This window comes from Geotrypetes seraphini, chromosome 2 (assembly GCF_902459505.1).
Source record: "Geotrypetes seraphini chromosome 2, aGeoSer1.1, whole genome shotgun sequence".
Taxonomy (NCBI): Eukaryota; Metazoa; Chordata; class Amphibia; order Gymnophiona; family Dermophiidae; genus Geotrypetes; species Geotrypetes seraphini.
Window position 1 is genome coordinate 207,859,629 of NC_047085.1, and position 26,666 is coordinate 207,886,294.

The window sequence follows — 26,666 nt, forward strand, 5'->3', positions numbered from 1 at the left end:
TCATGAAAAAAATCACGAGGCACACCACCATTAGAAAATGTTAAAAAATTTAACTCTCTGCCTATATTGACTATATATAAAGTAATTCTCTTGAATAGGAATCAAATAAACACAAAGAAAGTATTTTATAATTACTTTATTATGAAATAAAAATTATAAAATACTTTATTCAGTGCGAAACCTGGGCCTGTTTGGCTGAACACAAAGCTGATATTCTGGCTGGAATGGAAGAAAGACATACACGTAGCTCTTCGTCAACAGCTCTCAGTCTCTCTCTGTATTTGGTTTTTATAGCATACAAAAATAGACAAATATACCCTCCATCCTTTTTATTAAACCACAATAGCAGTTTTTAGCGCAGGGAGCTGCGCTGAATGCCCAGCACTGCTCTTGACGCTCATAGGCTCCCTGCGCTAAAAACCACTATTGCGGTTTAGTAAAAGGGGACCATATTGTAAAATATAGACAGCAGATATAAATTCAGAACTGTGCATAGTAAGTGAAGGGAAGTTTTCATCTCTGGGAATTTACCCAGTTAACTATTAAGTTATTTGGGCAAATTCCTTTGAAAACTGTGGTAATACTGCCTCCACTTTGCTAAATTTAAAATAAAATCATTTTTCCTACCTTGTCTGGTGATTTCTGGTTGCACTTTCTTCTTCTGACTGTGCATCCAATCTTTCTTCCCTTCTATCAGCCTGTATGCTTTCTCTCCTCCACACCTCATTCCCTCCCCCAACTTTTTCTTCCTCTCTCCCTGACCTTTCTTTCTTTTTTTCTGTTTCTCTTCTTTCCTTCTGTTTCCCTGCCTGCCCCCTTTCTTTCTTTCTCCCAGCCTCCTGTCCAGCAGTAACTCTCTTCCTTTCCTCCCCTCCCAGCAGCATCTCTCCGTCTCCCTCTCCAGTAGCAGCTGTCCCTTTTTTTTCCTTGCCCAGCAGCTTCCCAGATTCCTTTCCCTCCTCCCCTCCCAGAAGCATCTCTCCGTCTCCTTCTCCCTCTCCAGTAGCAGCTGTCCCTTTTTTTCCTAGCCCAGCAGCTTCCCAGATTCCTTTCCCTCCTCCCCTCCCAGAAGCATCTCTACTTCTTCTCCTTATCCAGTAGCAGCTGTCCCTTTTTTTCCTTGCCCAGCAGCTTCCCAGATTCCTTTCCCTCCTCCCCTCCCAGAAGCATCTCTCCTTCTTCTCCCTCTCCAGTAGCAGCTGTCCTTTTTTTTCCTGGCCCAGCAGCTTCCCAGATTCCTTTCCCTCCTCCCCTCCCAGAAGCATCTCTCCGTCTCCTTCTCCCTCTCCAGTAGCAGCTGTCCCTTTTTTTCCTAGCCCAGCAGCTTCCCAGATTCCTTTCCCTCCTCCCCTCCCAGAAGCATCTCTCCTTCTTCTCCTTATCCAGTAGCAGCTGTCCCTTTTTTTCCTTGCCCAGCAGCTTCCCAGATTCCTTTCCCTCCTCCCCTCCCAGAAGCATCTCTCCTTCTTCTCCCTCTCCAGTAGCAGCTGTCCTTTTTTTTCCTGGCCCAGCAGCTTCCCAGATTCCTTTCCCTCCTCCCCTCCCAGAAGCATCTCTCCGTCTCCTTCTCCCTCTCCAGTAGCAGCTGTCCCTTTTTTTCCTAGCCCAGCAGCTTCCCAGATTCCTATCCCTCCTCCCCTCCCAGAAGCATCTCTCCTTCTTCTCCCTCTCCAGTAGCAGCTGTCCTTTTTTTTCCTGGCCCAGCAGCTTCCCAGATTCCTTTCCCTCCTCCCCTCCCAGATGCATCTCTCCTTCTCCTTCTCCCTCTCCAGTAGCAGCTGTCCCTTTTTTTTCCTGGCCCAGCAGCTTCCCAGATTCCTTTCCCTCCTCCCCTCCCAGAAGCATCTCTCCTTCTCCCTTTCCAGTAGCAGCTGTCCCTTTTTTCCCCTGCCCAGCAGCTTCCCAGACTGATAGTGGTTTTCTCCCCTCCCAGCAGCTCTTCTTACTTCCCAGCGCAGCGATTCACGAAGGCAGCCTCGGGTCCTTTGTTGTGTCGCGCCGCCTCTGAGGAAAGAGGAAGTTGCATCATCAGAGGCAGCCGCGACTCAGCAAAAGCCCCGAGGCTGCCTTCGTGAATCGCTGCGCTGGGAAGTAAAGGAGAGCTGCAGAGAGGGGAGAAAGCCACTGTCGGAGGCTCCCCAAGATCTCTCCGGCCCAGCGCACGCTTCCGATGCTGATCTTGCAGAAGTTCAAATGAGTCAATCTTGCCGGTCCTGCGCTGTGACGAGAAACTTGTGCGCTGCGACCTAATATTTTGTGCGCCAGCGCACGCCAGCGCAGCTTAGCGGGAACACTGGTCCCTAGTTCAGGCATCCCCTTCTGACAGTGCAGACTGTGTCTCCCTTTAGCACTGTTTGTTGTTAAGGTTTCTAGTATTTCTTAACCTGTTCTCTCATTTTTCATTGTTGCTGTTTTGTATTTGTTGATATGAGCAGAATTGATTTACTTGCCGGAGTGTTTCCTTGTGCCCCTATTTCTTGTTGTTATCCTCTACAGATTTTCCTGGCTGCTTTTATAACTGACTGAGGAACTTGCACAGTGATGAAGTATGAGGGGAAGGGGTTTAAGTCTCTAAAGTTTGAGGCTTCCTACAAAGTCCTGGCAGGTAGATGGAAATAACCCACTGGTCCTGGAATAAAGTGTGAATTTACAAGAAAGAAGATTAGTAATGGTAAGAACCTAATCTTTTGATATATGCATTCATTTTTTAGGTGCCCTGTTATAAAATACCCCTCTGTGTATGGTGATTACTGATGGTAATTTTTTAAGAGTGAATAATGCTGAAACCTTCTAGTCCAGATTCCTGATGCACTGCTGTTAATTAGTCAAGTGGAAAGTTATACAGAAGAAACTTTGTGTAGGGGAAGGGAATTTGTGGGTCTAAGTCTTCATAAAGGCAGTTAATAAATCCCAATAAATAAGAAAAGCTACAAATAGATGATTAACAAAAAATTGCTATTGCTTTTGTCCCAGGAAGTTTGTGGGCCATTTTATTGATTTTCCTAAACCACTGATGGCAGTAGTGAACGGTCCTGCTGTTGGAATCTCTGTGACTTTGCTGGGGTTGTTTGACATTGTCTATGCTACAGAGCGGGTAAGTCTTAAAATCCTGTTGTTTGGTGTCTAATTGAAGAAAAAAGAAGTGAGGCACTTGAAAAAATATTTGAGAAAACATTTGCAATTTAAATGTTGATTTTACCTGAAGCATTTTCATAATGTCCCAGATCTAAGATATAGAAAATCATTTTAGAAGTCTTTCATGTTTCTTCTTGTGTGGCATTTGCATGTGTAGATTGGCTACACATGTAAGTAGCAATTTAAGAAAGCTGGTATTTATACTTGTTGAAGCCCAAATCACATTTACAAAAGAGGTTTGTAGTGGGTGTGATTTGGGTGGGCCAAAAATTTAAATACCACAATCGGGGGAAGATTCTCAAAACTTTAACGTGGTCAATAAACTGGTTCCAGCTGGTTTAGTGTTCATCTACTTTAGCGGCAGATTATCAAAATGGCTTACCGTGGTCTCTTCCGAGTGTCCTAACAGTTTCCAACTCTGCCATGCAAATATATTATGAGATCATTAATATTTAAACGAGCACTCTGAGTGATTCTCTATTGTCACTGGGTTATTCCCTAACCTTGGTTTGCACTGCTATGAGCGCTGCTGCTTAACTCTACAAGTGGATTAACTCAGCTTTTTCAAGCAAAGTGTCCCCTGAGGAAGGCATTTTTCGATATGCTGAAACTTGGATCCTTGTTGGGACCATTTGTTCTAATAAAGACTTGATCGTTGGTTGAAAAGACACCTCCCTTACCTTTTGTTAGACTGCCTACATTTGTGAGCAAAATTTTTCAGCAGGTCTGAGCTGTCATACCCTTACTTTCTGGTCAGTGCATAAGTGCTGATTGGCTCGGGTATTGACAAGAAAGTAAGGCTTGACAGCTCAGACCTGCCAGAAAATTTTGCTGTCTGCCCACTCCCCCAGCAGCGGGAGGGATGCTGACTCCCTCCTGCCACCAAGCAACAACCCCCCCTCCCCAGGCAGCGGGAGGGATGCCGACTCCCTCCTGCTGCCAAGTAACACCCCTCAACAGCCCCCCTCTGGCAGCGGGAGAAATGCCCACTCATCTGCTAGGCAACAGCCCCCGACACCCCTCCTCCGGGTTTCCGCCGCCCCCTTCCCCCTAACCTTGTTTACAAAGGCTAGTTGGCTCGCCTGTTCAAAATGGCGGGCCTTCCCCTCCCCGGTGCATCTTGGGATGTGCCGGTGAGGGGCCTATGGATCTGATTGGCCCAGGTTGCTTAAGGCCTCTCCTATGGGAGGGGTGTCTGGGGGGGGGGTTGCTTAGCGATGGAAGGAAGTGGGCATCCCTCCCACTCCTGGGGGGGGAGGTTGGATTCAAATGCCAGTTGTGGTGCTTAAATCCATACTTTGATATTTAGCAATGGCCGGCACTCGGATATCGACAATGAATATTTAGATATAGAATGGCTGTTGGAAATTATCCAGGACCAGTGATGTTTAGCAAAATAACCTAACTTTTGGTTCTGCCTCCAGATGACTCTGGTGCACTACCTGCAACATCAGAGACTATTTTTAATTGTATTTGGATATTTCTGATGAAAATCTGCCATGGGCTTTGTGAGCGGCATTTATCTGGGTAGGAGCTGCTCCTATCCAGATAAGTTCCACTGAATAATAGGCCCTATATGTATATTTCCCATTTAAATATTTTCCTGTTGGCTTTACATCTCCTTCAGGGCATGTATAAGTTTTGTCAATGTTCTCAGTTTATCCAGGGTTTGAAACAAGTATGGTTTTGTTTTTTTTTTTTTTAACTATTTATTTATTGAAATTTATATATACTTTGCAAGATTAAACTCTTGTTTTAAGAAATACAAATAGTAAAAATAATAATACAAATCAGCAATTTCACTGCTAAACCAGAAAATAAAGAACAATCTTTCTTAGACCACTAAATTAGGAAGAGGTAGAAAAAAAAGGATTGAAGAGAAACTCCAATAAAGGAAAAGATGAAAAAATCAACACAAAGGATTAGGTTTAACAACCCAATCCCATTATTCTAATTGCCATTCATTGAATCTACCCAGCCGCCAAGTTTTTCAAGTCCAGAGAAACTCGCAATTGGTTTGGGGTATAAAAGACATATCGTACTCCCAGATATTTTATCAGACATTTTGCAAGGATATGCAAGTAGAAATGTTGCTCCAAGAGTCATTGTCTCAGCATGCATAGATAGAAATAACTTCCTCCGCTTCTGTGTAATTCTTTTTTCCCATAGTACAAAGTCTGAGGGTTCTGGAAGTAAAGTCTCATGATAGATTTACATCTTGTTCAAAGACAAGAGAAATAAGCAATGTAGCTGTTTCTTTAGATTCAGACAGTGTTGTTTCTAGTAATTCTGTTACATTTAAAGACTTTTCTAATTGTGAAAGCATTTCCACTTTTGGTGTAGGATCATCTTTTTTTTTCTCTTAACGAGGTAAATAATAAATTCAGTTCACTGGCAGTATATGTTCAGAAGAAATTTTTAGAACTTCTATTAAGTATTGCTTCCACATATCTAAAGGCGCCATACCAAAAGCCTTTGGAAAATTAAAAAAAACAAAGATTAAATCTTTGGCTGTAGTTCTATCTGTTCAATTTTCCTATTCAAAAGAGACCTTTCCTTAACCAGGCTGTTAGTCATAGCCTGGATACTAACAACATTATCTTTTACATTACTGATTTCTGTAGACAATTCTTCTTTAGTTGCTGTTAAAGTTTTCCCCAAGACATCAACATTAGTTACCAGGGTGAATATTTCCTGGACTGACTTGGCTACCAGGGAGTTCAACCCCTCGAGAGATTCTCATATCTTCTCAAGGGTAATCGCCGTCGTTTTAGATGTTACTGAGCCGGAAACCAAAACTGCATTCAAATTTCCCTGCTCGGTGCAAGTTCTTACGAGTCCAGCCCTCTGCATCGGGGTTTCCCCTGCCTTCACTTCGGCGCAGAGTTCACCCAACAGGCTCACGAGCTGAGCAGGGTGCGGCAGCAGAATGGCTGCTGGAGGGGAGAGAGATATCTCCAGCTCCGAATCTCCAGCCTCTCCTCCAACTGAAGAACGTTCGGGCACACCTCCAGGTATTCCTCTGGGATTGAGGGACACAGCTGTGAAGTTGAGAATAGTTCTTTGCATTGGGGGTAGATGTCCTCACTGCAGTGGGTTTGGGATGGACACTACCTTTCCGTTTAGAATGTGGCATCTTAGGAATTTTCCTTCAAAAAAGAAACGCTCCCAATTCCGGTGTTACAGCTGACTCCAGGCAGCCGCCATCTTGATTCTGCCTGATCAGTATGTTTTTATAATTTTTATTATAATTTTTTTTTTAATATAAGCTATTTTGGGAGCTTTGCTCCTTAATTAACTGCATTTATATATAGAATTATCTAGAACAATGGTTCTTTCACTTGTCCTGGGGGGATCCCCGACCAGTTGAGTTTTCAAGATATCCTTAATGAATATGCATGAAGCAGTTTTGCATATAATAGAGGTGACATTGATTCTTGGTCAGACAAAGGCTTAGTTTACTTACATCATATACTTACTTCCGCGGGCCAGATACATTCCTACCCAACTTTGGTTCAGAAATATGGGCTTCAGCCCAATGATATTTTTCCATATTTGCAGTTGCGACATTATGTATGCACTTTATCATCTGTAACTTTAACTAAGGTGGTTTTTGATTCTTTGAAGGAAGCTTATTGTTTGGAGGCCCAATCTATGATTCCTTTGCGATTCTACCATAAATTTTTGTTGGAAGAGGCCCCTGGTTTTGATTTTGATTCTTTGAGTGAGCGTTGGTCTGTTGATTTGGGGTCCGTTATTTCTGCAGAATTGCTTAAGGGAACTTTGAAGTCTTTTAAGCAGTCCTGGGTTTCTATTTCCTTATTTGAATTGCAATATAAATTACTTATGAGGGTTTATATTTCACCTGCCAGAGCATATCGTGCTGCTCTTCGTCAGGATTCTTGTTGTCCTAAATGTGGGGGAATAAATGCAACTTTGGGGCATATGTTTTATTTTTGTCCTGTTATTTTGCGTTTTTGGAAGATTCTACATCATCACATTGCTCAGCTTTAGAACACTCGTTGTTTGCCTCATCCAAAGATGCTCTTCACTACTTCGGCCTTGACTCATCCTGTTCCGAGAGGCCTACATCTTTTCTTGAAGCGTGCCATATTGTTTGGGGAAAAAAGCTATTTTAGTTCATTGGCTGGATGTTCATCCTCCTACTTTGGCACAATGGAGATCCTTGATGATTTATCAATTGAGGATGGAACGTTGTGATATCACTGATTTGGACTCTGTGAAGGGCCATCAATTACAAATCATTTGGGAGCCTTTTTGGGCCTCTTTGACCGGGTATGCTCGTGGCAATGTATTGAATGTTTGATTGTGTGGTTCATTTTAGTATGGATTGTGATAAGTACTCTTTCACTGCTCTATGCCTTTCCTTATTCTTAAGTTGTTGTTTTTTTTTGGGTGGGGGAGGGTTTTTATGGTATCAAAATGTGGTCTCAGTTGTATTCTATGTCTGGAGGTTTTTGCTTGTGCTTTTGACCAATAAAAAGTTTTTGCAATAATAGAGGTGACAAGGGAAAGGGTGTCCCAACGCAGCCACACATATACTGTGAAACCCCAAAGTGGATCACAGGAGCGCCTTCCATAGCTCTCTGGGGTCTTGCTCTGGCTTTTGCTCCAGAATGTATAAGTATGATGTAAAAAAGCATATTTCAGTGGTTGCAGTGATTCCTCGGGGGTTGCAACAGTGGTAGTGCCAGGGGTTTTTCCCTCTAAGAGCACATTTTTCCCACAACAGTGCCATGTGCAAGATATGGGAGTACAGTCAGAATTGGACTGGGATGAAGTAATTCCTCAGTTTTAATCTTGACACATGAGATGGTAGGAGCCTCTCTCTTCTACTCATGTTTTAAATTTCATTTAATTTTGGATTTTTATGCAGTCATGAGACTTCGGTGCTACAGAGGCTCCCAGTTTTGGGACATCTCTGGCTGCAGCGAACACAGACTCTGAGGACAGTAGGCTGTAGCAAAGAGGCTGCCTGCTTTGCAGGGCATCTGCTTGGCCAGTCTGCATTAACAGTCCTGGAGCTCAGGGACCGTTATGGGAGCAAGACTTGCTCCAGATTTTGTCCGCAGAGAGCTTAAACGCAGGCTGAGTGGCTTCATGGCGGTTTTTCACAACATGATCAACTTCAAACTTGATGTTGGGAAAGGTACCAAAACCTCAACCATGACTTTAAACTTTTAAAAAGGGAAGATACGACAGCATGAGAGCCATGGTGAAAAAACGGATCAAGAAAAAGATGGGCAAAGGTATAACGGTGAACCAGGCATGCTCCCTACTGAAAAATACTATCATGGAAGCACAAAGCCTTTACATTCCGCGGATGTCCAAAGTAAAGAAAACCAAAGGCAAAAGAGAGCCGGCGTGGCTTACCAAAGAGGTGAAGGAAGCCATAAATGAAAAGGACTCCTTTAAGACGTGGAAACGCACGAAAACATCCGAAGCTTGGAACAAACATAGAGATGATCAGAAAAAATGTCACAAGGCGGTGAGGGTTGCCAAAAAGGTCTACGAGGAGAAAATAGCGCGAGAGGCCAAACATTTCAAGCCCTTTTTTAGATATGTAAAAGGGAAAAAACTTGCATGGGAAGCGGTGGGACCGCTGGATGACCTGGGAGGAAAAGGGTGTGTCAAGGATGACAAACAAATTGCAGACAGACTGAATTCCTTCTTTGCATCTGTCTTTACAAAGGAAGACACCACAACAATACCTGACACAGTGAAAGTGTTCAAGGGAGTCTTACAGGACAGCCTCACCATAGTAGAAGTGGACTTGGTCCAGATTTACCACCAGATCGACAAACTTAAGTGATAAATCTCCTGAGAGTCCTAAAAGAACTGAAATTTGAAATCGGAGAACTATTGTAAAAACTTACCAACCTGTCATTCAAAACAGGACAGATACCGGATGACTGGAAGATAGCGAACGTCACGCCAATATTTAAAAAAGGATAGAGAGGAGTGCCAGGCAACTACAGACCTGTGAGTCTCACGTCTGTCCCTGGAAAGATGGTTGAGGCGCTGATCAAAGAGAGCATAGTCCGGCACCTAGACACACACGACCTGATAAGAGCCAGTCAACATAGGTTCAGGAAAGGGAAATCATGTTTGACGCACCTACTTCAATATTTTGAGACAGTGAACAGACAAATTGATAGTGGAGAACTGGTGGATATTGTATACTTGGACTTTCAGAAAGCGTTCGACAAGGTTCCACATGTAAGACTTCTCAGGAAATTACAAGGCCATGGAATAGAGGGAGATATACTAAGATGGATAGGCAAATGGCTAGAGAACAGAAAACAGAGAGTGGGCATAAATGGGAAGTTCTCAGAATGGGAAAAAGTGACTAGCGGTGTACCCCAGGGCTCGGTACTTGGAAGAAGGAACATCCAGTGAAATCATCAAGTTTGCAGACGACACAAAGCTATGCTGGGCAATAAGATCGCAGAAAGACAGCGAGGAACTCCAAAGCGACTTGAATCAATTGGAGAAGTGGGCAGATAAATGGCAGATGAATTTTAATGTGGAAAAATGCAAAGTGATGTATTTAGGCAGAAAAAATAAAGATCACTAGTATGTCAGGTGTAACTCTGGGAAAGACCGAACAGGAAAAGGACCTGGGTGTACTGATAGATAGGACCATAAAACCATCGGCGCAATGTGCGGTGGCGGCGAAGAAAGCAAATAGAATGCTAGGCATGATAAAGAAAGGAATTACGAGTAGATCAGAGAAAGTTATAATACTGCTCTACAGAGCCATGGTCAGACTGTATCTGGAATACTGCATCCAGCATTGGTCTCCATACCTAAAGAAGGATATAAAACTGCTAGGGTGCAGAGACGAGCAACGAAGCTAGTGAAAAGTATGGAGAACCTGGATTACAAGGAATGACTTAGGAGACTGGGGTTGTTCTCCCTTGAGAAGAGGAGACTGCGAGGGGATCTGATCGAGACTTTCAAAATACTGGAAGGATTCGACAGAATGGAGCAGGGAAAGCAATTATTTACATTGTCCAATGTGACACGGACAAGAGGACATAGACTGAAGCTGAGGGGGGACAGGTCCAGGACGAATATCAGGAAGTTCTGTTTCACGCAGCGAGTGGTGGACACCTGGAATGCTTTCCCAGAGGAAGTAATTGCAGAATCCACCGTTCTAGGATTTAAGGGTAAACTAGATGCACATCTCCTTAAGAGTGGCATAGAGTGATACGGGTAAGGGTAAATTAGATGCACATCTCCATTGAGAAGCATACAGTGATATGGGGATTAAACTATGCCAGGGTACATCTGGCGGGGCCTCCGCGTGTGCGGATCACCAGACTTGATGGACCCAGCGTCTGATCCGGAGATGGCAGTTCTTATGTTCTAACTGTGTTTCCTTCTGTTGACTTCGTGCTTGCATTCTGTTAGGGGTTGAGGTCTCAGTCCAGCCAGTTAGACTAAGAGGCAGTCTAAAGAAGCAAGCTATCCAGATTCCAGGATTGTCTGAGACAGTTTTCTCTGGCTGTAGTTTCAGCCCTTTGCAGTCCCAGCATCAGCACTGACATAGCGAGTAAGGCTGTCATATACCTATGAGAGAAATCAGGGGGTCTTTAAATGTGATTTTTTTTTTTTTTTAAAGATTTCTGGGGCTAGAGACAGGGTCCCCACCTCTAAATATTCTCTGAATTTTTTAACCCCATAGGCTGATTTTGTCACTAAAATTGCTGCCATGGTGGCCATCTTAGATTTCCCGATTTTAAAATGAAATCCTCTGTCTGCCTCAAAAACCTCAGTTAAGCTCAAAATCAGTCTAGATCAGTGGTCTGAAACTCAAACCCTTGGCAGGGCCACATTTTGGATTTGTAGGTACTTGGAGGGCCTCAGAAAAAATAGTTAATGTCTTATTAAAGAAATGACAATTTTGCATGAGATAAAACTCTTTATAATGAAGGAGAATTCCTGTTGGACCCCTTCCTGAGGACCCTTGGGATATGATTACAGGACTTAAAAAACAAAACAGGCCAGGCTTCATTTCAGCTTAATTTTATCTTTACAAGACAGTTGGAACAGAAATTGTTTTCTTATGTGGCAATTTCCCTCTGCCTCTGTTGTTCGAGATAAGGAACATACAGCACACAATGCAGATGTTACAACACAGCACAGATGAGACTAGTGCTTGCTATATGGAAAGAAAATTATAATACTGGTGCTTAGCTGGAAGACAGAGACAGGCCTGCAGGTGTAAAGCAGTCAGCAATGATTCCTGTTTTTCCTATATTCTCTGACCAAGAGGTGAAACGGTGGACAGCAGCCAATGCATGAGGCCTATGCATGGTATGCACAGAATGCAAGGGTGGACAAGTGACGAGTTGTCCTTCTGACCTGGAATGCTCTCCCAGAGGAGGTTATTGCGGAATCCACCATTCTAGGATTTAAGGGTAAATTAGATGCACATCTCCTTATGAGAGGCATATAGTGATACGGGTAAAGATAATCTTCTAGATGCACATCTCCTTATGAGAGGCATAGAGTGATACGGGTGACTAAAATTATGCCAGGGTACACCTGGCGGGGCCTCCGTGTGTGCGGCTCGCCGGACTTGATGGACCTAAGGTCTGATCTGGAGATGGCAGTTCTTATGTTCTTATGACAGTTGCCACCACAGATGGAGTAACAGCCTTTTTTGAACATCAGATAAATATAACACAGGTGCCCTGGTCCAAGGAACCACAAAAGAACAAGATGACCTGCACATATGCAAAACCATAGTACCTAGAGGACAGAGTGGGGGGCCGTTCTTGGAACTGGGCGTAGGTCATACATAGATAACCTCCGAAAAAGCCTCAAGCAGAAGGGTGTCAAGGGCAGAAAAGATTAGGTGGGTTTGGCCATCAAAATCAATTTGATAACGACATACATAAGTGGAAAATGGCTTTAAGGACATACGCAGATGTTAATGGTTTTTACGTCAATTAGGGATATAGCCAATTATATGCATTTGTAACCACTGAATTAATTTTGCGAATGATGCTAACAAATCAGACTAGCAACTGATCAGTTATGACAATGCTAATAACCAATGAGAAACTTTCCAATAGATTGTAATGCAAGGCTAATAATATATCAGTTCATGTAAGATAAGGAAATGACACAGGGTATTTTTCCGCATACCTGCAGGGTGTGGAACTTTATCTGATCTGTGACACTTCTGAATGCTGGTAATCTGTTCTTTTTACATGCTGTTTCTTATTTTATAATAAATCTGTACTCTTATGCAACAGCATTCCTGGTGTGGCCTGAGTCAGTTTTTATGGAAAGGGTCTAGCAGCCTGCCTTTTCCAATAGTTTAATAATAATAACAGTTTATATACCGCAAGGCCGTAAAGTTCTATCCGGTTTACAGTAGTTAAAAATACAAGAAATTGAATAAAACTAAAAAGGTAAACGCCAATAACTAAAAAACCCTAAAAAGATCTGATTATTGCATGATAAAATTCTACAAATCAGCTACCTAAGTACTTCAAAAACAGTTTGTAAATCTTTCCTTTTGTCTAAGTCTTAATAATATTGTAATTTATAGCTAAAGAGACATATGATCAAGTTCTGTGTTTTATTTTACTTGTGATTATGATAAACATACCAAGGGCCTCAAAATAGTAACTGGTGGGCTGCATGTGGTCCCTGGGCCACGAGTTTGAGATCACTGGTCTAGATGGACTCCTCAGGCCTGGATACCAAGAATTCATGCCAGATTTGCGATGGCTGGCTGGCCGATGATCGTCCGTGTTCCATGTGCTGTGCAGCACATGAGGGGGGATGGGAGCCAATGGTTAGCCGCCTCTTTTCCCTCTGGAGGAATGGGGTCCTTGATGAATCGAGCTCCAGGGCAGAAATCCAAGCTGAGAACTGGTGAAAGGGTGGCCCCAGTGAGGCGCAGCCACACATCTACCGTGAAACCCCAGAGTGGATCATAGAAGCACCTGACAAAACCCTCTAGGCATTGTGGTGCAGCTTTTGCTCCAGAATTTATAAGTATGATGTGCAAAGTATACAGTGGTCACAGTGACTCCTTGGGGTTTGCGACAGTGGTAGTGCCAGAGGGTTTTCCCTCTTAAGAGCGCATTTTTCCCACAACAGAGCCATGCGTAAGATACAGGGGTACAGTCAAAAGAGGACTGCGATGAAGTGAATTCAGTATCTATGCCTTTACTGTCCCATACTGGGTTCTCAGTATTAGGAGACTGTATCATACCTGGGAGAGGCTGATTCCGAGTCCCAACCAGGTGGCAGCCCTGGATATCGGAGAGGACCCAACAGTATGCAGGCTATTAAAGCCTTCAGCAGATTATTATTGAGTCTTCACAGGCCTCTACTGCCCAGTGCTCACTTATGAGCAGCACTAAGTCCCAAACCACATGCTTTCCCTCCCATCCAGACATTACTAAGATGCTCACAGACCATTGGGAGATCTGAGGGACCCCCTTCGGGTGGCTAAGGCCATGGCAAAGCTTTGCCAGATGGATGCTGACTTTAATTAGCTGTTCATTCCACCAAAGGTGGATTCCCTGGTGGTGCAGGTTACAAAGCGTACCTCACTACCCAGTGGTGTGAAAGATTTACAGGACTGCAGGCTGGATTTTGTCCTCAAGAGATAATTTGAGGCCGCAGTGTTGGGGTTGAAGGTGGCAGGATGTCATCGTACATCGCACGTGCTTGCCACTCAAGGTTACATCATGCTCCGGGAATGGATGCCGACATGTCTCTCTAGTTTCTTATGTTGGAAGTGAATTATATGGCAGACGCTCTGTATGATCTGTTCAGGATCCTGAGCAAGATTTCTGCATATGCTATTTCCGCCTGTAGAATGCTTTGGATCGACAGTGGGCAGGAGATTCTTCCTGTAAGGCTACACGCAGCAAATTGCCTTTTAATGGTCAATTGCTCTTCAATAAAGGGCTTGACGATCTTATGGCCAGTGTGCAGGATTGTAAACAAAAGTCTTTGCCTGACAGCAGTTCAAGGGCCCCTAGGGAGTTGGGTTCTAGGCTCTTTCACTAGTACTCGATAGGACCTTTAGTCCATAGAGCATTTCAAGGCTTGCGATAAAGATTTGGGGTAGTAAGCGTCCCCAGTCCTCAAGATCTCACCCCACGGTGGGCCCCCAAGGTGAGGACAATTAAAAGCAACAGGAAATGAATAGGTAAAATGAGATAATTGGCATGAGCTGTACTCATCAATGGACAAAGCTAAAACTAAAAGAATTAAGGGAAGTTATTAAACAGAGATACACTGAAACATTACATTACATTACATTGGTGTCTTCTATCTCGACAATACCTTTCAGTTCTAGGTGGTTTACAACAAGAGTTGGCCCTGGCATTTCCAGGGAAAATACATGGTTAATAAATGTAGTATGCGTCAGGATCTGTGGAGGATCGATCAGGTTTATTTAGATCATTTGATAAATTTCTTGAATAGATAGGTTTTAAGTTCTTTCCTGAATGTTTTGTAGTTGGGCGTTATAGTCAGTAGATTGGTCTAGTTTCGCTGCTCTGGTGGCTAAAATGAGGCATAAGATGAAATTAACATGAACTATACACATTTTTATAATGTGAATTGGGAAGGTCATTATTTAGTGACTAAACAAACCCACAAAGGGGAAAACATCTTAATACAGGGACAAACAGAAGCTAGAATTTGGACTATTTTCATTGATCTATACTGGAATATAAGAAACAGTTACGAACGCATGGGAAGAAACACAGTTACAAAAAGATGCTTATAAACATAAGGAATTGGAGCCATGGGAAGAAACATGATTGCAAAAAGGTACTGTATATACTCGAATATACACTGAGATTTTTGGGCCAAAAAAATGGCCCCAAAATGGGAGTCTTGGTTTATATTCAGGTCAGCGCTGACCCGCTCCCTTCCGAAATTGTTGCAGGCCTCTGCCGTGAGACCTGATGGTCCATCAGTTGGCTGGGATAGCAGGGATCCCTCCAATTCTAAGAATTTTTACCTCTCTCCTGCATACCTTTAGAATCCCTGGTGGTCAAGCGGTGAGCTGTGGGAGACACAACCTTCCTTTGCTCCTGCCCTTGCAGAGCTGCTGGCTGATTACCTGCCACGAGTTCTTGTGGTCCCGTGTAACAAGGGTAGGAGGCACCCTTCTGTGCCCTCCTCTCCACTCCCCGATCCTTCAGTGCCCCCCACGCCATACTTGTGCCCTCCTTTCCCCCATACCTCTTTAAATCTTGGCAGCTTCTATGGCCTGCTGCTCACGCAAGCATTGGCTTTCCCTCTGTCATCACTTCCTGGCTATGCAACTAGGAAGTGATTTCAGAGGAGAACCAGGCCTTCGCGAACAGTAGGCTGGAGAAGTTGCTCATGCTGGTGAAAATGTAAGTAAAGAGGTACAGAGAGTGGAAGGAAGGGTGCGAGCGTGGCTTGGGGGAGTGGAAGTGCCATCTTCTCCACCAAGACGGCACCTGGGGCAGTCTGCTCTCCCTTACTATGCCATTGTATAATACTGCTAGACATATGCAGTGCTGTACATTAAACATGTAAGAGACGATCCCTGCTCAAAAGAGCTTACAATCTAAAATAAACAGACAAAACAAGACAAATAAGGGTTAGGGAATTTCTCAAAGAGGGAATGATAAAACAGACATGAACCCATTGCAGGCCTCTCCTCAGACCTACTTTTTAAAGCCCTGCTGATCCAGTGGTGAGCCAGAGCAAGAGCAATCTGTCTATGCTCCTGCCCCATGCAGTTTCACTACTCAGAACGGCTGATGAGTTCCCACGAGACTGCTGCAAGTTCGGTTTATATTCAAATCAATCTTTTTTTCATCCTTTTTTTGTGGGGGGAAGTTACCTCGGTTTATATTCGGATGGGTTTATATTCAAGTATATATGGTATTTACTTGCAAATGAAAAATTTTCTTTATACAGGCTCAAACCCAGTCCAAATTAGCCTGTACATGAGGACAAAAATGCAGTAAAAGTGTTCTTCGATTTAAAGGACCAGCATAAATTATTATAAATAGAGGAACATGTACCTGATTTAACTAGTTGACCATAAGGTGCAATATGTCAAATGATTGAGCTATGAAAGTGGATATTAAGGTATACTGTATACAGTGGTACCTCGGATTACGAGTGCACCGGTTTGCGAGTGTTTTGCAAGACGAGCAAAACATTCGCAAACTTGGCGCCTCGGAAACCGAGCATGGCTCGATTTACGAGCACCCCCCCTGCGATCCGGCACCATCCCTCCTGCGATCCGGCACCCCTCCGACGCAATCCGGCACCCCCCCCGACGCGATTGGGCACCCCCCCACCGCTTCTTACCGTCATCTGGGCACCGGCACCAACACACAGGACATGCCGGTGCCCAGATGACGGTAAGAATCAGCGGGGGGGTACCCAGTCGCGGCGGGGGGGTTGACCAATCGCGGGGGGGTGCTGGATCGCGGGGAGGAGGGTGCTGGATCGCAGCGGGGGCCTTCGGGAAGAGCAATGCCGGTTCTCGTGGGGGGGGGGAAACATATCAAAGCAAGTTTTGGGGAAACTCGCTTTGATAAACGAGCATTTTGGATTATGAGCATGCTCCTGGAATGGATTATGCTCGTAATCCAAGGTACCACTATATATCAGGGCGAGGAGTCCAAAATAGTGAAATGTCTTCCAGGATCCTCAGCTACCAGGAGTTCCAGGCAAATACTGACTATAATTAAGGAAGAAACTAAGGATTTTAACACTGATGTTGTTATCCATCTGGGAACAAATGACCTGGCCAACAACTCCACACTTGCAGCACAGAAAGCTTTTCGGGAGCTTGGTGAGGGCGTGAAACCTTTTGTAAAGACTTTAGCTTTTTCTGAAATACTGCCTGCATATGGAAAAGGAGAGCAAAGAATGAAAAACACAGAGGACTTTAATAGATGGCTCAGAGCCTGGTGTCATCAAGAAGGCTTCAGGTACATAGGAGGATGGGGAAATACATGGAAGGACAAGAAGCTATATTGCACTGATGGGCTACATATTACTACAGCAGGAAAAAGAAACCTTGCAGAGAAATTTAGACAATATTTTTCCAGGCATTTAAACTAGAAGGTGGGGGTGGTGTATGTACGAAGGACAATTATAGAGACCACCCCCGGCAAAAGAAAAGATGTGATAGTAGTAAAGGCTGCAACATAAGCAATATCAGCAACTCATTTCTTAGTATTGCAACGGAAAGTGAAACGACACAAAAATCCATACGAAAAAGGAGATTATTGCTGAAAAATAGCTGGAAAGCGATGACCACAAATGCTCGCAGTCTAAGCAACAAAGTTCATGATCTGCAAGCCCTGATATTAGAGGCAGATCTAGATATTGTTGCTATCACAGAGACATGGTTCAGTGAATCACATGGATGGGATGCAAACATACCGGGATATAATCTTTTTAGGAAGGACAGAGATGGTCATAAAGGTGGAGGAGTAGCTCTCTATGTAAAGATCAATATCCAAGCGACCGAAATGCAAGGGACCTGGGGAGAGGAAGAAGCGATATGGATTGCTCTGAAAAGAGAAGATGGAACTTCTATCTACGTGGGTGTAGTCTACAGACCTCCGACTCAATCGCAGCAAATTGATAAGGATCTGATTGTGGATATCCAAAAGTTTGGAAGGAAAGAGGAGGTTCTGCTGTTGGGAGATTTCAACCTGCCGGATGCGGACTGGAATGTTCCGTCTGCGGAATCGGAAAGAAGTAGGGAGATTGTGGATGCCTTTCAAGAGGCTCTGCTCAGACAAATGGTGACGGAACCCACAAGGGAAAAAGCGATATTGGATCTGGTCCTCACAAATGGAGAGAGTATCTCTAATGTTCGAGTGGGTGCTCACCTGGGTAGTAGCGATCATCAAACGGTTTGGTTTGATATAACGGCTAAAGTGGAGAGCGGCCGCACGATACTTAAAGTCCTAGATTTCAAACGTACGGACTTTAATGCAATGGGAAAGTACCTGAAGAAAGAGCTGTTAGGATGGGAGGACATAAGAGAAGTGGAAAGACAGTGGTCTAAGCTGAAAGGAGTGATAAAAATGGCTATGGACCTTTATGTGAAGAAAATCAATAAAAACAAAAGAAAAAGGAAGCCGATATGGTTCTCCAACCTAGTGGCTGAGAAAATAAAGGCGAAAGAGTTGGCGTTCATGAAATATAAAAAAACCCAAGAAGAGGAGAGCAGAAAAGACTACAGGGTGAAACTGAAAGAAGCCAAGAGAGAGATACGCTTGGCGAAGGCACAGGCGGAAGAACAAATGGCTAAAAATGTAAAAAAGGGAGATAAAAATTTTTTCAGATATATTAGGGAAAGGAGGAAGATAAAAAATGGAATTGCTAGGCTAAAAGATGCTGGGAACAAATATGTGGAGAGTGATGAGGAGAAAGCAAATGTGCTAAACAAATACTTCTGTTCTGTGTTCACAGAAGAAAATCCTGGAGAAGGACCGAGATTGTCCGGCAAAGTTACACGAGAAAATGGAGTAGATTCTGCGCCGTTCACGGAGGAGGGTGTTTATGAGCAACTTGAAAAACTGAAGGTGGACAAAGCGATGGGACCAGACGGGATCCATCCCAGGATACTAAGGGAACTCAGAGAGGTTCTGGCGAGTCCTATTAAAGACTTGTTCAACAAATCTCTGGAGACGGGAGTGATTCCTGGGGATTGGAGGAGAGCGGATGTGGTCCCTATTCATAAAAGTGGTCACAGGGATGAAGCAGGAAACTACAGGCCGGTGAGCCTCACTTCAGTTGTTGGAAAAATAATGGAAGTGTTGCTGAAAGAAAGTATAGTGTATTTCCTTGAATCTAATGGGTTACAGGATCCGAGGCAACATGGCTTTACAAAAGGTAAATCGTGCCAAACGAACCTGATTGAATTTTTTGATTGGGTGACCAGAGAGCTGGATCGAGGACATATGCTAGATGTAATTTATTTGGATTTCAGCAAAGCCTTTGATACAGTTCCTCATAGGAGGCTGTTGAACAAACTTGAAGGGCTGAAGTTAGGACCCAAAGTGGTGAACTGGGTCAGAAACTGGCTGTCGGACAGACGCCAGAGGGTGGTGGTTAATGGAAGTCGCTCGAAGGAAGGAAAGGTGACTAGTGGAGTCCCTCAGGGTTCGGTGCTGGGGCCAATCCTGTTCAATATGTATGTAAGTGACATTGCTGAAGGGTTAGAAGGAAAAGTGTGCCTTTTTGCAGATGATACCAAGATTTGTAACAGAGTAGACACCGAAGAGGGAGTGGAAAATATGAAAAAGGATCTGCAAAAGTTAGAGGAATGGTCTAATGCCTGGCAACTAAAATTCAATGCAAAGAAATGCAGAGTAATGCATTTGGGGATTAATAATAGGAAGGAACCGTATATGCTGGGAGGAGAGAAGCTGATATGCACGGACGGGGAGAGGGACCTTGGGGTGATAGTGTCCGAAGATCTAAAGGCGAAAAAACAGTGTGACAAGGCAGTGGCTGCTGCCAGAAGGATTCTGGGCTGTATAAAGAGAGGCGTAGTCAGTAGAAGAAAGAAGGTGTTGATGCCCCTGTACAGGTCATTGGTGAGGCCCCACTTGGAGTATTGTGTTCAGTTTTGGAGACCGTATCTGGCGAAAGACGTAAGAAGACTTGAGGCGGTCCAGAGGAGGGCGACGAAAATGATAGGAGGCTTGCACCAGAAGACATATGAGGAGAGACTGGAAGCCCTGAATATGTATACCCTAGAGGAAAGGAGAGACAGGGGAGATATGATTCAGACGTTCAAATACTTAAAGGGTATTAACGTAGAACAAAATCTTTTCCAGAGAAAGGAAAATGGTAAAACCAGAGGACATAATTTGAGGTTGAGGGGTGGTAGATTCAGGGGCAATGTTAGGAAATTCTACTTTACGGAGAGGGTGGTGGATGCCTGGAATGCGCTCCCGAGAGAGGTGGTGGAGAGTAAAACTGTGACTGAGTTCAAAGAAGCGTGGGATGAACACAGAAGATTTAGAATCAGAAAATAATATTAAAGATTGAACTAGGCCAGTTACTGGGCAGACTTGTACGGTCTGTGTCTGTGTATGGCCGTTTGGAGGAGGATGGGCAGGGGAGGGCTTCAATGGCTGGGAGGGTGTAGATGGGCTGGAGTAAGTCTTAACAGAGATTTCGGCAGTTGGAACCCAAGCACAGTACCGGGTAAAGCTTTGGATTCTCGCCCAGAAATAGCTAAGAAGAAAAAAAAAAAAAAAAAAATTTTAAATTGAATCAGGTTGGGCAGACTGGATGGACCATTCGGGTCTTTATCTGCCGTCATCTACTATGTTACTATGTTACTATATCCTTTCCCCCATTGTTTATATCCATTTCCCCATCGCTTCTCAGACTTTCTCAAGGTGCAACTATTTGAGCTGTAGGAAGGAACAAAACATTTTATTGAACAGCAAAGCAGCTTCTGGTACTGATGAGAAATTTCTAGTAGCTAACTCCAAGGAATTTATCCAAGGCCATCTCCCTCACCCACCCTAGTCCAAGTGTATTACCCATTCTAGTTCTATTACTTCAGATATTAAAAAATACAATTTTGGGGTCTTGAGCATCTAGGAATTCTATCCTTGCCGTCCATCTGCTCAGCAGAATTAGGAGGCAATAGTTCTGATTCAAAATGTTCTTTAAGTCATGTCAAAATGCCCCCACCATTTTAGTTTGGTAATCAATTATGCAATGAAAGATTGGTAGGAGAGAGGCGATATGATAGAGGTGTGTAAATACCTACGTGATGTAAATGATGAAAGGAAGCTGTAGAATGAGAGGGCATAGGATGAAGTTAAGAGGTGATAGGCTTCAGAGTAATCTAAGGAAATACTTTTTTACAGAAAGGGTGGTAAATATGTGGAATAGTCTCCTGGTAGAAGTGGTGGAGACAGAGACTGTGTCTGAATTCAAGAAAGCCTGGGATAGGCACGTGGGATCACTTAGAGACAGAAAGAGATAATGGTTCCTGCAGATGGGCAGACTGGCTGGGCCATTTGGCCTTTATAATAATAATAATAATAACAGCTTATATACAGCAATACCATGAAGTTCTATGCGGTTTACAGAAGATTAAGCAAAGGTAACAAATTGATTGACTTTAAGAGGGGAGGAAGAAAGAGAATTAATAGGACAGGAAATTCATTGTTGAGGAGAGAGTGATCAATAGGATAAGTTAATCACTATAGAGGGGAGAGAAAAGAGATCAGTTGTCTAGATGCTTTATGAACAAGTGTGTTTTTAGACGTTTCCTAAATTCCTCATAAGTAGTAGGCGAAAGCAATTGTTCTAGGTCTTTATCCCATGATGCTGCTTGGTGTGAGAGAAGGTGTTCATGGTGTTTTTTCAGTTTACAACCTCTAACTGAGGGGGAAATGAAATTGGAATGTGAACTTCTCTTGAGTCTGTTGGCTGAGAAGAAGAAAAGGTCAGTTATGTATTTAGGGGCAGGTCCATGTAGTGCTTTGAAGCAGAAGCAGGCAAATTTAAACTTTACGCGTGCCTCCATTGGCAGCCAATGCAGCTGCCGGTAGTAGGGTGTCACATGGTCAAATTTCTTTAGCCCAAAGATCAGTCTGACTGCTGCATTTTGCATCAATTGTAAACATTGCATATTCTTTTGGTAAATTGCTAAATAGGCGATGTTACAGTAGTCAAGTAGACTTAGTACGAGGGATTGGATTAGGGTTCTGAATGCCGATGTATCGAAATAAGCTTTAATGGATCTGAGCTTCCAGAGAGTAAAGAATCCCTTTCTGATTAAGGAGTCTACCTGGTCTTTCATGGTTAGGCATTGATCCAAAGTTACTCCTAGTATCTTTATGGTGGGCTGGATAGGGTAACTAAGTTTATTGATGCAAAGTGGTGATTTGGTGTCAAGCGGATGTGGCGAAGCAACGAAGAAAGTTGTCTTTTCTGAATTAAGTTTGAGCCTAAAGTTTGTCATCCAGTGCTCCATCACGTTTATGGCTTCTGAAGCTTTGGGAATAGTTTCAGAGACAGAATTAGCGAATGGGATGATAATCGTAAAGTCATCTGCATAACTAAATAGTTTTATCCCCAGCTGGGTTAGCTGCGTGCCCAGTGAGGACATATAGATGTTAAAGAGCAATGGAGATAGTGGAGACTCTTGTGGCACACCGGATGGATTGCTCCAGATGTCTGAAAGCTCATAATTAAAACGTACCTGATAAGTGCGGGATCTAAGGAAACCACGGAACCAGTTCAGCACCTCATCCCTGATACCAATGGCGTCTAGGCATTGCAGCAGTTTCTCGTGGTCTACTAGATCAAAGGCAGAACTCATATCGAATTGCATAACCAGGGCATTAAGGCCCTTACTAAACAGTAGGCGCAGATTGTCTAAGATAGCCGCAATTACTGTCTCAGTACTGAATAACGGTCTAAAACCGGATTGAGTTTCATGTAGGAGAGAGAACTGATCAAGATAATCCATCAGTTGGATGTGTACCAATCCCTCCATAATTTTTACAATAAACGGAATGGATGCTACCGGTCTGTAGTTGGATATAAGGGCTGAAGATTCTTTTTGATTTTTTAGAATTGGGGTTATTATTATGTGACCATTATTAGAGAGAAACTTTCCAGTTTTTAGGTTGTGAGCCAAGTATTGCATCAGCGATAGTTTAAATTCTAACGGTGCCGCTTTCATGATTTCTGGGGGGCATGAGTCCAGAACGCAATAGGATTTAGAGTATTTGTTATATAGTCGGGTGTAATTATTCCATTCTAAATCTTGAAAGGAGCTCCAGATCATGTCTGCCGGTATATCATTTCCTTGGGTGATAGCTATTTGATGATCACTAGGGTCGTTTATTGAACACTGGATTCTAAGGTTTTAAATTTTTGAATCGAAGTACAGTGCTAAGTCATTTGCAGAGGGTAACTTAGTGTTGTGTGTGGATGAGGTGTAACGAGCGGTGTCAAATAAATTTGTGATCAGGTTGAATAGCTCTTTTGTATTGATTCCTTGTGAACCATTACAAGATGAGTTGATTTTAATTGAGTAGAATGCTTTACGTTTGTCTTATCATTTGTTTGTAGATTTTTATGTTAGCTCTCCATTTGTTACGGTCTGTTAGTTCTCTTGTTTTTTTCCAAGTTCTTTCTAGTCGTCTAGCTAATTGTTTCATTTTTAGAAGTTCGGTGTCAAACCACTTGTTATATTTATTTCAATTGCTTTTGCTATTACGTATAGGAGCGATTTTATCTAAAATGGATGTGCTGGTTGTCATCCAGTGATCCCAGAAATCGATTCCTTCTTCTATCTCTGATTGCAATTCGTATTGTGACCAGTATTCTATCTGCCATCATGTTTCTATGTATGATTTATACAAGACGAGAAAGGCATTTGGGAACTTCTTTCCTTTTTTGGCAGTGTTTATACATATATTTGTCTGGGATAGCAGCTAAAACATATTTTTTTTCACAAACTTGTCTTGTGCTTGAGCTGACAGATTTTGTAAAAACGTGGAGCAGACTGTCTATTGAATGTTTTTTGTCCTTTTAGATTAGGAAGGGTACACTAACTATTCCATAGTTAATAGATGTTCAAGAAATAAGAAATAATGTGTATTACGAGATGTTACATATGGTGAAGATCAGCATTTTCACATATAACCATCAACACTTGTATAGGGAAACTATCCTGGGTCCAAAAACAAAAATGAGAATACTGTGGAAAAGATGTTCTGATGCAGGCATTTATTTAGATCAGACACAAAAAAATCTATAGTTATCCACATCAGATATTAAAAAGTACATGCCCAGATAATAATCCACCTTGAATGACATTCATGATGGATTATTACGTTTGAGAATTACTGCAATATGTATTACTCTAAGGGTTGTTAATGGATAAAAAGTCTGTCTTCCATATACAAAGAGGATTCAGATCAAGAATCTTAGATTTTATATTTCTAAACATAATCTTTTCTACATTATTGTCTTAAATACAGGCCACCTTCCACACTCCTTTTAGCCTATTGGCTCAGAGTCCAGAAGGATGTTCCTCTTTGATATTCCCTAGAATAATGGGCTTTGCCAAGGTAAGAATCACGTTCTTAAGTTTGAGTCGTACTTAAATTGGGTGTCTGTAACTCAGGGACTGCCTGTAGTGGAAAGTTGTGAGCATGCATAACCCTTATCGTTTACAGCAGTAGGGCATGTCAGTAGGGGTAGATTTTATTTTTTGTATACTTTATGAACTACTAGTGATCAAATTATGCAGTGCTTCATTCTGAATCTAGCATTGCTAAATCTAAAGCTATCGTCAAAAATTGCTTAACATGAGTCTGTCTTACATCAAATCACAGTTGAAATATGTAGAAATTAAATACCATATTTTTCGCTCTTTAAGATGCACCTGTAGAGGAAGAAAAACCAAGAAAAAAAATTTCTGAATTAAATGGTGTACTCTGTCCCACCGCCCAGCCCTGTGCCCTGTCCCCCATCTGGTGGTCTAGTGGTAGGCTGGGACAGAGCAGGCAGGCCTAGTGGCAGGCAGGCAGGTATCTTTTTTTAAAAATTCTGGCAATCCAGTGCTGTATCGGCAGGAACTTTCCACGCTCCTGCCCCTCCCTTGCTGGATGGCTGCCTCCTCATCTCTTGCGGCAGAGCGGCACACAAGGCATGTGCAAGCTTTTCGCACTCCTGCCTGGTCCGCCCAGCTAATTTAGGTGAGTGCCCGGCTGTCATCTCAGTCGCGATTCCATCTCAGCCTGCCTTTTTTTTAAAAAAAATATTTTTCCTACTATTGGTTTTTACGGTCGCAGTTGGAGGCAGGGGCTGCAGGCTCATTACAACCGAATGCGCAAAACAGGGAGAACCCCGATGTCGTGTTTGCTTTCGTTCTGCTGCTGATCACGCAAGACAGACTGATGTGTTTCTATAATTGGTTTTCACTTTGTGCAGGAGAACCAATCAGAAAGAGGAGAGACGGAAGCTAGCAGCTGTGTGCTTAAGTAACTCCTGCTGGCTCAAGAAAAGGAGGGAGAAGGTGCCTAAGAGGAATAAAGCAGGTCTGAGAAATAGTTATAAGTTTTCCTACATTGCTGACATATCTCCCGCCTTAGCCTGTAGTGAATCTGCTGGGGAGGGGGCGAGAGAAATGCTGCTGCCGCTGCACCCAATTTAGGAGGGAGAAAGACCAGGGAAGGGAGAGGAGAGGAAAGAGAGATGCCAAGACTATGGGATGGAGGGAAAGGAAAGGAGATACTAGGCCATGGAGGGGGAGGGATAGATGTCAGGGCATAGGGGGAAGGAGACAGATGCCAGACCAGGGGAAAGGAAGAAAGGAGGGAGAGAAAGGAAGGAGTGGAGATGCCAGATAATGGAGGGGGGGATGGAAGGAGAGGGGAGAGTTGCCAGGTCATGGGAGGGAGGGAAGGAAAACTAAGGAGACAAATGCCAGACCAGAGGGAAAGAAAGGAGAGGTGCCAGAGCAAGGAGAGAGAGGGAGACATAGGAGGGTGAGAGATATGCCAGGCCATGGGTTGGAGTGGGAAGAAAGGAAGGAAAGGAGAAGAGAGATGCCAGAGCACAGGGGAGAAGGTGGAGACAAAAAAATGGAGAGGGGGAAGCTGAAATGAATCATGTACAAAGGAGAGAAACGGCACAGGATATACAGTTTATTGAAGGGACAAAGAAAGAGGAGAGATGCCATATGGATGGAAGGGGCAGAGAGAGGGTGGACAGTAGATGGAAGGGTTAGAGAGAGAGGGCAGAGGCTGGGTGGAAGGGGCAAAGAGAGAGGGCAGATGTTGCATGGAAGGGAGAGAGGGCAAACACTGAATAGAAGGAGAGTGTAGAGAAGATGATTAAAGTAAATGATTAAAGAAAAAAAGTAAATTTGACCATGTCACACCGCTCCTATCCAAACTCCACTGGCTTCCCGTTATTTCCAGGGTCTACTTTAAATGTGCCTGCCTAACCTTCAAGATCCTCCACGGTATCCTTCCTCCTTTTATCCCTCTATCCTGGAATTCCTCAAATCCAACCTCCACTAGATCCACTCAAAAATTAAAACTATCCTACCCCTCCTTAAAAGGCATCTCCCTTGTTGGTAAACTTGGCTCTTCCCTCCCTTTCAGAATCACTCAGCTCTGGAACAGTCTCCCTTCCCCTCTCCGCAATTTGAGCCCCCTTCTACCATTCCGTAAGCATCTGAAGACCTGGCTCTTCTCCAGAACGTAACCCCGTCCCGCTCCTGGCACTCTCACACCAACCTCTCTTCTCTCATACTTATATAATTCCACTGGAGTTCCGTTCCTTCCCTAACCATGTAAACCGTGTCGAGCTCCATCTGCGGAGATGATGCGGTATATAAACCCAAGATTTAGATTAGATTAGATTAGAAACGACAAAAGGTAGAAATAAATTTTTTTAATTGCTTTACATAGAATCAAGCAGCGTTGTAACTGTATTGATAAAAATCTAAA

At 43.4% G+C, this 26,666-nt stretch overlaps 1 protein-coding gene across 3 annotated transcripts in view; it reads left to right on the top strand.

The window, feature by feature from the left end:
• The window catches only part of LOC117355774 (enoyl-CoA delta isomerase 2, mitochondrial-like), a 128,248-nt gene that overhangs the window by 75,926 nt on the left and 25,656 nt on the right, over positions 1 to 26,666 (top strand). For all 3 annotated transcript variants that reach the window (XM_033934794.1, XM_033934795.1, XM_033934796.1), the window contains exons 7-8: positions 2,974 to 3,094; positions 24,186 to 24,275. In XM_033934794.1, the coding sequence (XP_033790685.1) occupies positions 2,974 to 3,094; positions 24,186 to 24,275 (211 nt within the window). The remainder of the gene's footprint in view (positions 1 to 2,973; positions 3,095 to 24,185; positions 24,276 to 26,666) is intronic.